This window comes from Apodemus sylvaticus, chromosome 8, assembly GCF_947179515.1.
Source record: "Apodemus sylvaticus chromosome 8, mApoSyl1.1, whole genome shotgun sequence".
In the NCBI taxonomy this organism is placed as follows: domain Eukaryota; kingdom Metazoa; phylum Chordata; class Mammalia; order Rodentia; family Muridae; genus Apodemus; species Apodemus sylvaticus.
Genome location: NC_067479.1, coordinates 57826934 through 57838203, shown reverse-complemented (window position 1 = coordinate 57838203; position 11270 = coordinate 57826934). Strand labels below are relative to the sequence as shown.

The 11270-nt window shown below is 51.1% G+C and overlaps 1 protein-coding gene across 1 annotated transcript; it reads right to left on the bottom strand.

Annotated features, from left to right (window-relative positions):
• Window positions 1–7: 7 nt before the first annotated feature.
• R3hcc1 (R3H domain and coiled-coil containing 1) lies at window positions 8–7826 on the bottom strand (the record flags this gene model as incomplete). The annotated part of the gene is made up of 8 exons (XM_052191098.1): window positions 8–303; window positions 1097–1192; window positions 2474–2544; window positions 4342–4514; window positions 5323–6058; window positions 6798–6935; window positions 7304–7431; window positions 7755–7826. Coding segments are annotated over 8 exons (1545 nt in total), but the record flags the coding sequence as incomplete, so codon positions are not given.
• Window positions 7827–11270: the final 3444 nt, after the last annotated feature.

The following is an 11270-nucleotide window of genomic DNA, read 5'->3' as shown; positions in this document are numbered from 1 at the left end:
CAATCAATACACCAACTTTAAATTTTTATTTCTTCTCAATTTCTGGGAGCAGACCAACTATAAAGCCTGCTGTGCCCCATGGCAGCTCCGGTGAGGCAAGGGGCTATCCTGGTATCTGTAAAGGCGTGTGGTGTTGGGGCCCAGCCTAGTCCGGACAGCTGGGCCCAGGGCCTCAAGATGGCAGGAGATTTGGAGTAGGCAGCTCTTTCTTTCTGTTGTGTTGGAGCCCCAAGGCCCGGGCCACCAGCCTGCGGGCCACTGCCGAATCTGTCTGTGGCCTCTCCTTCGCTAGTCGCAGGAACTCTGAAAGGAAGACCCAGTGGGTAGGACGTGGATTCAAGGCTGGGCTGAGCCCGTGTGTAATGAATGGTATGTCGCAGAGGCTGGGGCCCATTGTTCCCATGGCAGCCAGGTGCTGGTGAGGGACCCAGGAGGACTCCAGGCCCACATTTCTGCCTCCCTGTGGGACCTGACACAAACCCACCCCTCCTGTCACCCTGGCGCATCTGTGCAGTGGGGGTGAGGTGCTCCTCAAGACCCTTTGAGAGGAAACACTAGGGATGGGACACCTGGATCATTGGACATCAAGATGGGCTATTTCTTGTTTCTAAGAAGTCAAGGACACAGCCACGTCACAATTCGCGGTGACATGGATGGCTCTGGCAGGACTCTCCTGGACCCATTCTGCCCACCTTTGCTATCACAAAAACTGACCTCTTAGAGCCCTTCCTGTGCTTTCTGGAAGAGGAAGGGGAGGGGCAGCCATTTGGCATCTAGCTCCAGTTCAAGTGACTCACTCAAGGTCAAACAGGCAGAACCCAGGTCCCATCTCGGGCTGATTGAGGCCCAAGCACTTTTGACCCTTACAGAGTCGTCCCCATGGCTCTCTAGAAGGAAACCTGGGCTTTTCCTAGACCAGTGACCAGAAGGTGTGCGCCCGAGAGCAAATATAGATGGTAGTGGACCCTGGGCGCTCTCCAGGCTTAGAGGAAACTGGCTGCTGCAGCCCAGGCTCTTGAAGAACAGAGGGGCGAAGGGAATCAAACCAAACACGAGCCCAGGCAGCCTCCCTGCAGAGGGGCGGGCTTCGCCTTACTTGGCCTCTGCAAGGCTTTCAGCTTGGACTGCCTGGTTCCCCGCGTGAGCGGCCGGATCTTGAGCACGGAGAAATCCTTGGCCAGTGCCTCGAGAGCTGGAGAAAGGAGGTGCGAGCTGGGGTGATCCTTGTGCAAGGTGGAACCCCCAGGGCTCTGGAGCATACGCATCGCATCACCCCAAACTCTCTTACACACCCGGTCCCAGCTGCTCTGCCTCTGCTCTAGCTCAGTAAAGCTGAAAGTCTCTCCTCCTGCTCCCGATCCCTACAGTACGGTACAGTACGGGGTGGGGGGTGTGGGGAGGGACAGATACCACCGCCTGCGCTGTCAGATGATGCCCCAGGCCGGTTTGCAGATTCTCAGAGCAGGAGGGGCAGGTTCTGCCTCGAAAGCCAGAGCTTAAACCAGACTCTCCTTGTATTTCCCAGGAGCCTCAGGGAACACCAGAATGCCCTGCACCGCCCATACTAGGCCAAAGCATCCCTGACATCAGGACCTAGCAGACATATTATATGGACAAGGAAACTGAGGCAAGGACATGACTCGCCCTTGCTACCCTGGCCAGAGCTTATCCTTCCATGATCCTCAGTGGTCACTTGGCTTTTTTTCCCTCTAATCTCCCCTCCAAGGACTCCCTCCTGGTGCTCCTCCCTACCTCCCACTTCTGGCTTTCTAAGGACCAGGCCAAACCCAAGTAGGGTGCTCCCAGCTCTGATGCCCAGAAGGCTCTGATGCCCAGAAGGCTCTGATGCGCACATGTGGTTCAGGATGGGAGGGTCTTATTTATAAGTATTCCCACAGTGACGGTGGAATGGCAGGGACGGGCATGGGATGGTGGCTCGAGGAACAAGGACTGGAGTCACAGTAAGGAGGCTTCGCGGCACTCAGCTTCCACAGTGAGACGTCTGTAACCCAACACAGACCCCAGCACTCCGGGAGCCTCGGCCTTCTGTCTGAGAGGGTGTGATGGCCCTACATATAAGGCTGAAGTGAAAAATAAACGAGATGGTACCCGCCTGAGCTGTGCCAAACACCCATGACCCTGAGCGACAGCACCAGATGCTCGCACCAGTGTCAGTTTGGGAAAAGACCTATTGTTTGGCCTATGCCACCTGTCCAGTAAATGTCGCCTATCCTAACGCCTCTGCACTAAAGGCGCTGTTTCAAAGAGAAGAGGCCTAAGACTTTCTTTCCTGAGCTTCCCAGCCTATAGCCCCCAGCATCCAGACCGTGCTTCAGGCTGGCTGAGAACCAGGCCCATGAGCTCAAGGTAGCCTATGACTGGATATGGGTGGCCCTCCGCCCAGGGAACCCAGGCACCTCTGGCCTCAATGGAGGCCAGAGAAGGAGCAGAGCCCAACAGGAAGCCTCCTTACCTGAGGCAGAGCAGGGAAAGATGCCGATAGCGTGAGTGTCATCCACCCACTGGATCTTGAACCCCTTCTCTCTGTGTGGGGAGAGGACACAGTCGCTCATAAAGCCAGTGCTCAAGACCCTTCCCCCTGGATCCTGCAGACTAGATCATGGATCCTTTAGGCGAGGTCCCTCCGGACTTGAACCCCAAGACCAAGCTATGGCCTCATTGAGAGGATCATTTGACAAAGCTACGGCATCCAAGGGAGGAAGGATTGTTTGCATGCTCGCCAGAGCATTAGGTCAGCTTCAGAACGACCAGTGTCACCCTGTAAACAGGTGAGTCACCAGTCAGTGTCTAGAAAAGAAGGTACTAATACTGGAAGGCTCATTTAGACAAAGAGTGAAACAGGCTCCCCAGGTTCTGCCGTAGCTAGCCTGGACATGGGCTCTGAATAAGAAAGCTAAAAGGCTTTGTGGTAGGAGAAGGGATGGGTCCAAAGAAGCACGGGGGGGGGGGGGGGGGGGGGGGGCGCGGCTCTGGCTGGCTTCTCCCTGCTACTCAAGACAGCGCCAGGGACTCAGCGCCTGTTAGAAGTGAGGAGCAGCTTCGGACTGACCCAGATCCTTGTCCACCTGGCAAGGGGACAGTGGTGGCCCTGTGTGGCCATATAGTTAGAGACAGAGTTGAAAACGTGCCACCCCCTCAGCTGTCCCTTCAGCACAGGTGCAGGGGACAAGGAACAGGAGTCTAGGAAGCAGGGTGAGAGGGGAGGTGCAGGGAGAATGGGGATTTCCTTTTCCTTTCTTTAGACTTCTTTTATTCTCCGGGCATGAGCGTTTTGCCAGCTGCATGTGTCAGAGGGCACCACATGAGTGCCCGGTACCCACAGATCTCCTGGAACTGGAGTTACCAATGATTCTGAGTCACTGTGGGTATTGGACCCAAGGCCAGCTTGTCTGCAAGAACAGCAAGTGCTCTTAACCTCTGAGCCACCTCACCATCCCCAGAAAGGGGCTTCAGAAAGCCCACACAGGTAAAGCAATGATAACAGAAAAAGAAAAAAAATCAAATTAGAAAAAAGAAGAAAGGCCAAGCAGTGGTGGCTCACGCCTTTAATCCCAGCACTTGGGAGGAAGAGGCAGGCGGATTCCTGAGTTCGAGGCCAGCATGGTCTACAGAGTGAGTTCCAGGACAACCAGGGCTATACAAAGAAACCCTGTCTTGAAAAATAAAACAAAAATAAAAAATGAAAAATAAGGAGGAGGAGGAGGAGGGAAAGGAGGAGGAGGAAGAGAAAGAGGAGGAGGAGGAGGAGGAGGAGGAGGAGGAGGAGGAGGAGGAGGAGGAGGAGGAGGAGGAGGAGGAGGAGGAGGAGGAGAAGGAGAAGGAGAAGGAGAAGGAGAAGGAGAAGGAGAAGGAGAAGGAGAAGGAGAAGGAGAAGGAGAAGGAGAAGGAGAAGGAGAAGGAGAAGGAGAAGAAATGGCAGAAGACCGGATCCGTGGAAAACTGGGGAAGTCAGGAGATCTGGGCTCTGGGAGTATCCCTCCATGCTATGTCAGACCTGCTCAAGCCAGGATGACCCTCAGGCTACTGCAGAGGACTACCCAATGACCCACTGGTAAATGGACGGCTGTGGCCTAAGGCTGATGGAAGGCCTAGTGGTCCCAGCAGGGGTGTGCACATGCAGATCTTAGCCAGGTCTAGGGCTTTGGAAAGTATCAGAGCTCCAACACCAACCCTTCCCTTCCCTCAGTCAGAGCCATCAGGACCTGCCCCTGAGTGAGAAGCCCAGACGTCACAGCTTTTGTTTCTGAGGCAGGCAATCATCCCCAGCAGGGAGGGGCCCTGCTTCTCCGAGCCTCCCCGCTCCCAACCTTTAATACTCACTGGAACTCAGAGAAAGTGGCCAACAGGTCCTCAGTCTTGAGTGTTGGCTTAAAGTCATAGATCTCCACCAGGTGGGCCAAGTCCCTCTCCCCGGGTAGCTCTTCTGTGAAGGCGGATGTGTCCAGGTGAATCTTCTCTATTTCGATCTCCTTTTCAGTCAGGTTGGCTGTGATCTGGGAGCGAACAGACCTTTTGACAAGGGAGAGCTCAGGCACACGGGGCCCCGCCTATGCTTTCCAAAATGACAGTTCTGGGGGAAAGTCTGCTTGGAAGGAATCTGGGTATGGCGGCTTGGTTATTCAGATTGTGGATGTTGTAGGGGAGTGTATTTGGTTTTATGGAGTCCCCACTAGATGACTGACAACTGCAGACATCGTGTTTCACCTAATCTTGAAAAGTGAATTCTCTATACCCTCTTCAGACGGAGACACGGAGGGGCAGAGAGTTAGGTAGTTTGCTTAAAACTGCATAGCCTTTTAAAATAAAAAGAGTTGGACAAAGCCAATATCTTCAGTTTCCTTACTAAAAATGTAATATTCTCAAAGACTACATATAAAGCAGCAATCGAAGATGCCCACGCTCCCAACTGATCGAAGTCAACCTCAGGGGCAGGCACATGGCTCCAAGAAATGCAATGCCTCCTACAAAGCTCCAGGCAGGAGGCTGCTTTTCTCCAACCGAGAAAGGTCCCTGCACAGACTGTTTCTACTGTCTTGTGATGTGTGTACTACTTTAAGCTTAACCAGACTTTAAACTTAGGCAGAAGCATCTCCTAAGCTGGAACCCAGATACACCGTTCCTTCTCCCTAGTGGATTCCTATTACCCAACACCCAGGCCTGCACTGCGCCATTCTACACATCCCATTACCACACAAACCCCCCTCCGCCGTCACCTCCACCCCAAGGCACTTCTCCCATACACCCGAGGCCACACCCACCTCACCTCCGCCCTCCCTTTTCTGGGCTCAAGAGCCTTATCACCTCCTGCAGCAGTTCACTGAGATCGTGGTCAGCAGCCTCTTCGTCCTCTTCCTCCCCATCCACCTGGTCTTCATCTTCATCCATCTTCTCCTCCTCCGCATCCACCTTCCCATTCTGCACACCAGTCTTCTCTTCCTCCTCATCTGCCCTCTCTTTCTGCTCGCCTCTATCTTCTTCCTTCTCGTCCACCTTCTCTTTCTCCTCTCCCTCTACCTTTTCCTCCTCTTGGTCCACCAAGCTCTGCATCCCATGACTCCCATTTTCCTCCTCCATGGCCAGTTGTGGGCTGGAGCCCTGCTGCATGGCTGTCTCTGCCCCTTGTTCTTTCTCAGGATTCTCAGAGGGCTCGGGGGCACCCGGCTCCATCTGCGGCTCATCTGCACAGCCTGGGTCGGGGCTCTTCAGGAGCTCTGTTTGAGTCCCCAACATGGGAACTCCCTGATCAGCCACAGCGTCCCCAGCACCAGCCTCTCTAGGCTCTTTTGAAACTCCAGCAGCTGGGTCCTCTCCCTTGAGGTCTGGGACGGAGGGCGCCACCGGTTCATCTTGCCTGCGTAGCACCCGGGGCACATACAAAGGCTGATCCGGCTTCCGTCCACGATGCCAGCGGCCAGCTGGCGCACCTCGGGACCCAGCAGCTGCTCCCTGATGTGAGGTATACCGAGGACCTCGGTACTTGCTGGGATGGGAGGCAGGAGGGCGGCAGGGACCAGAAGGGCCATCTGAACTGGGTACTCTGGAACAGCAACAGAAGTTTCAGGGCATGTTTGGATCTAAAGCAAAATGGCCTACTGGGGCTATCTATCACTCAAGCATGACACTGTCAAATCAGCATTAAGGAAAAGTCACAATCAAAATGATCCTCAAAACAATCTTTAATAAAGGCGCTGTGGCAAAGGCAAAGGCCATCCCTGACACAACCAAAAGAGTATTGGTGTGACTACCAGAGTAGTCCCTGGTGAATACTACAATCAAATTGGTAGATGCTGGATCTTCAGTTGCACGATAAACAAGGATAATACTTGCATTTAGGAGCTGTTATTAGAAATCAGAGGCACAGAGATAAGATATCCATCCCATGAGAGATGTACTTGGCAAAGGGGATGGCTAGAGTCTGAAACATTTGCCCCCTGTTCCAAGGTCTCTCCGGAGAACATGCTCACAAAGAAGAGAGGGGCACAGGCCCACCCTTACTAGCCCGAGTGCTTGTGTGCACTCTTTCCTTTGGCTCAACATGAACATCTGATTTAGCCAAGTCAGTTGCATCCCTGATGAAGCAAAAGGCAACAGGCGACTGGGGGGGGGGGGGGCGGGGAGGGTTCCTGGCGCTGGCTCCTAGCAAGCTCTACCCTCCTTGCTACTTTCCTTGGCTAGCCAGCTAGCCCAATCACACACACACACACACACACACACACACACACACACACACAGCAGGCAACTGCTGAGAACCCTCCAAAGCAGTAGGACAAACGCACCTGATGTCCAGGTGACAGACGACTGTCCTCCTCTTCCAGCCCTCCCCAACAGAGAAACTGCTCAAGAGATCAAAATTCTCTGCTGTTCTATGGATCAGGTACCGCAAGCGGCTGGAGACTGGAGGGAAAAGTAGGACCCTGGATAGGGACCAAATAGAATATTAAGCTGAGACTATGGGTTCACCCCACACTGATTCCCACCCAGGCGGCTCCCAGGTTTATGGCGGCTTAACACCAGGCTCACTGTGCCCAAGCAGGTCCCCGCCTAATTGCAAAGTAGATCATCACAGGGAGCTACAGTTCCCATCATCTAGAAGAGAGTGAGTACTTTTGCCTGAGTGGGATGAGGATGCTCCGATACAAAGGAAAGGAGTGGCTGGACATGTAGGCAGAGGCTAAAGGCAGGGCCTTGCCGGTGGACCAGCCAGTTACCTGGGCACAGAACCTGGGGGAGGGGCAAACCCTGCCCTTCCTGGCATTAAAAGCCACTCCCTCGTTCCCCGTACTTGGATAGCTGCTTCTGCAGCAGGAACCGGTCGAGCTTCTCCTGGACCCGGTGGACAAAGTCATTTTCGGCCGAGGAGAGGAAGACACCGTCCAAGCAGAGAAGGGCCAGGGTGACAGATGGCAGAGCCTGTAGGGGCGGTGGACAAGGCCGGGATCAGAATTGGGGCCCAGAGACCGCCCACAGCTCCAAGTGTCCCTGCAGCAAGGACTTTGGAGACTTTCACAACCCTGGCCACTGTGGAGCGGGATGGGAGGCGCGTGAGTGTGGAGCCGAGTGCTCTCACGTCCAGAGCCAGGCTGGATCCCCTGCTCCCAGCACCACCTCGTCTCACCGCGTGCTACCTGGGCTTTTCAGTTCCCGGGCGCAGCCCGATGAAACCTCCCCACAATACTCAGCCGTCCTTCACATTCGCGATCCCAAGCTGAAACCCCAAAACCCTCAACACTCACCGCGGCAGCCCGGAAAGTTGCCGCCGCGCTCAGGGTCCCCAAGAGCCTGAGCGTCCCTTCTTCCCAGCGGAATCAGCGCCATCGTGCGGCCGGGAGGAGATATCGCACGTGCCGCAGAGGGGCGTGTTCTTGTCTTGGGAAGAGCTGGGGCAGGGCCACAGCTGCCTTTTACCCAAAAGCATAGAGCTTGTCTCGCAAAGAAGCAACCAAATGATTACTCTTGCGAAAGCGGAGACCCAAAACGGTGGATATGACTTGTCTAGGGTTACACAAGTCAAAAGTGGTTCTGATTCCGAAGTCAGTTATTTCTTTTGTCTTCTAGAACCAATTAAGTTCAACAGACACGTGTGAACAACTACTACATGCTAGATAGTGATGACATTATATATTTCTAATTATAATTCCCTTAACCAGGTACCTAATGAAGGAACAAAGAGGGAGGAGAGAGAGGAGCTGGGACGATGGTTTAGGAATTAAGAAGCTGGAGAGATGGCTCAGCAGTTAAGAGCACTGACTACTCTTCCAGAGGTTCTGAGTTCAATTCCCAGCAACCACATGATGGCTAACAGCCACCCCGTAAAGAGATCTGACGCTCTCTTCTGGTGTGTCTGAAGACAGCTACAGTGTACTTACATATAATAATAATGATGATAGTGATAAAAGCCGAACGGTGGTGGCTCACGCCTTTGATCCCAGCACTTGGGAGGCAGAGGCAGGCAGATTTCTGAGTTTGAGGCCAGCCTGGTCTACAGAGTGACTTCCAGGACAGCCAGGGCTACACAGAGAAACCCTGTCTCAAACAAACAAACAAACAAACAAACAAAGGCTATAACATTTGCCTGGAGAGATGGCTCATCAGTTAAGAGCACTGACTGCTCTTCCAAAGGTCCTGAGTTCAATTCTCAGCAGCCACATGGTGGCTCACAACTGTCTATAATGAGATCTGATGCCCTCTTCTGCTGTGTCTAAAGACAGCTACAGTGTACTTAAAAATATAATAAACAAAAAAAATCTTTAAAAAAAAAACATTTTAAAAGAATAAAAGGAATTAAGAAGGGGAGCTGCACTCTCCTGCCTCTCTTACCCCTCTTACCTTACTGCTCTCACAGCTTCTCTCTTGCCCCCTCTTGGGCTCTCCTCCCCTCCCCCTCTCTCCACGTGGCCATGGCCGGCCTCTGCTTCTCTACTCTCTCCCTCTCTCTGCCTTTCTCTGCCTCTACTTACCCCCTTAACTCCCATCCCATGCCCTGAATAAACTCTATTCTGTACTTAAAGGAAAAAAAAAAAAAAGAAGGGAACTGCTCTCTGGTCTCAGGTCCCAGGGACACCAGCACATGGACACAAATTTGGTGAAGATCCAAACAAGTGAATAAATCTTTTTTATGGGGCTTGAAAATTGGCTGAGCTGTTAAGAACACTTATTACTCCCGAGGCGACCTAAGCTCAGTTCCCAGCACCCACAGGGTGGCTTAGAACTCTCAGTAACACCAATTCGGAGGGACCCAACACCCTTTCTGAACTCTGCGGGCAAGCACATGGTACATATATGTACAAGCAGACAAAAAAATCATACACACCTTTTTAAACGTTTCTAAACACCGTATCCAGAATCCATCCCCTATATCATCTCAATGAGAGACATACAAAGGGCTCTTGTCACACAGAGACCCAAGTGTGGCCATGTGGGCCACTAGGTCCAGTAGCCACTGATATGCTAATAAGAGTTGAGTAGCAAACTCCAGATCTAGCTTGCTTATAGATATGCTTATAGATATGCTATGACTAAGACTCAACACCTTTAGAGTCTGATGCAGTGACCAACAGTCCAACACAGAAGCCGAAAACACAATAAGGCTAGGAGAATCAGGTCAGTGAGAAAAGCTGGTATCTTCTAGATTTTACCCCCAAATAGGAGGTGTGATAGAAAGATTAAGAATGGATCCAAGGTATACGGGGTTGCACTCAGCTCCTGGGCTCCCTGCTGGAGCACCAAGAAGTCGTAGATGCTCCAAGACTGAAAGCACCAAACAGAAGGCTCACAAAACACACAGGGGAAGCTCATGTAACAAAATCAAAGAACGAAACGAAGTAACAAAGTAACAAAGAAAGAAAAAACAAAGTAACAAAGAAAGAAAAAACAAAGTAGCCCTGCCCACACACCTTTAATCCCAGCACTTGGGAGGCAGAGGCAGGTGAATTTCTGAGTTCAAGGCCAGCCTGGTCTACAGAATGAGTTCCAGGTCACCCAGGGCTACACAGAGAAACCCTGTCTGGGGGCGGGGGGAGGAAACAAAAAGACAAAACAAAACAAAACAAAACAAAACAAAAAAAGAAACAAAGTAACAAAGAAAGAGAAAAGAAGAACAAATTAATCAACAATTGCACATATTCTTCAGCTTACAGTGGGGTTATAATAAACCTACTATGAATTTAAAAATAATAAAATTAAGGTACTGTCAATGATTTGACTCACAGGAGAATCCCTGGAAGCTGACTGGTCAGTTGGCCCAAGTGGCAAAGCGCCAGGCCAATGAGAGACTCTGTCTCAGACAAATCATAAAACTGGAAGGTGCCTGAGTGTGGGCTCTCAAGGTTGTCCTCTGACCACATGCTTGCCCTGAAGGTGCATCCCGACATCTACAAGCACACCCATAGGTGTGAACACATATGCACGTACGCATACACACTACAAATACAGACCCTTACACCAGAAATCCGTAAATTGATAATTAATATACCTAAGAAAGTATTAAAAAAGAAAAGACATTCTCTTTAAACAAAATGAAATGAATCTACAGGTTAAAACAATGTTCCAGGGGCTGGAGAGATGGCTCAGTGGTTAAGAGTACTGACTGCTCTTCCAGAGGTCCTGAGTTCAAATCCCAGCAACCACATGATGGCTCACAACCATCTGTAATGGGATCTGATGCCCTCTTCTGCTGTGTCTGAAGACAGCTGCAGTGGACTCATATAAATAAAAATAAATTTTTTTAAAAAAAGACAATGTTCCAGAAAATAAGTAAACAAATGACTGATACAGATAATACTAAAAAAATTTTTTTTTTAATTTTGATTTGGTATTGGAGAGATGGTTAAGTTGTTAAGAGCACATATAACATCACGGAGGACTTGAGTTCAGGCCCCAGGACCCATATTATGCTGCTCACAACTGCCTATAATTCCAGTCCCGGGGAATCTCTGATCCTCTTAGGTGCCTGTACCACACATGTGCACACGTACACATATACATATAATTAAAAATAAAATAATAAAAATAAAGTTGTAGTCATACGTAACCTACGTACTAAATAAAAGCCAGGGGAGGGGGATTGAGTGCCTTGTACATTTCTCTAGCTATTGATATGCCAGAACACGATGCAATAATGTCTGTGCAATTTTAAGAGAACAAAAAAAAAAGTTAACGCCAGAAAATCCTGCAAACTTTGGTGTCAATCAGTAGTCTCAAACCTGCAGTCACCCAGGAATGAACGGAGCACTCCTGCTTGGCCTAAGGTG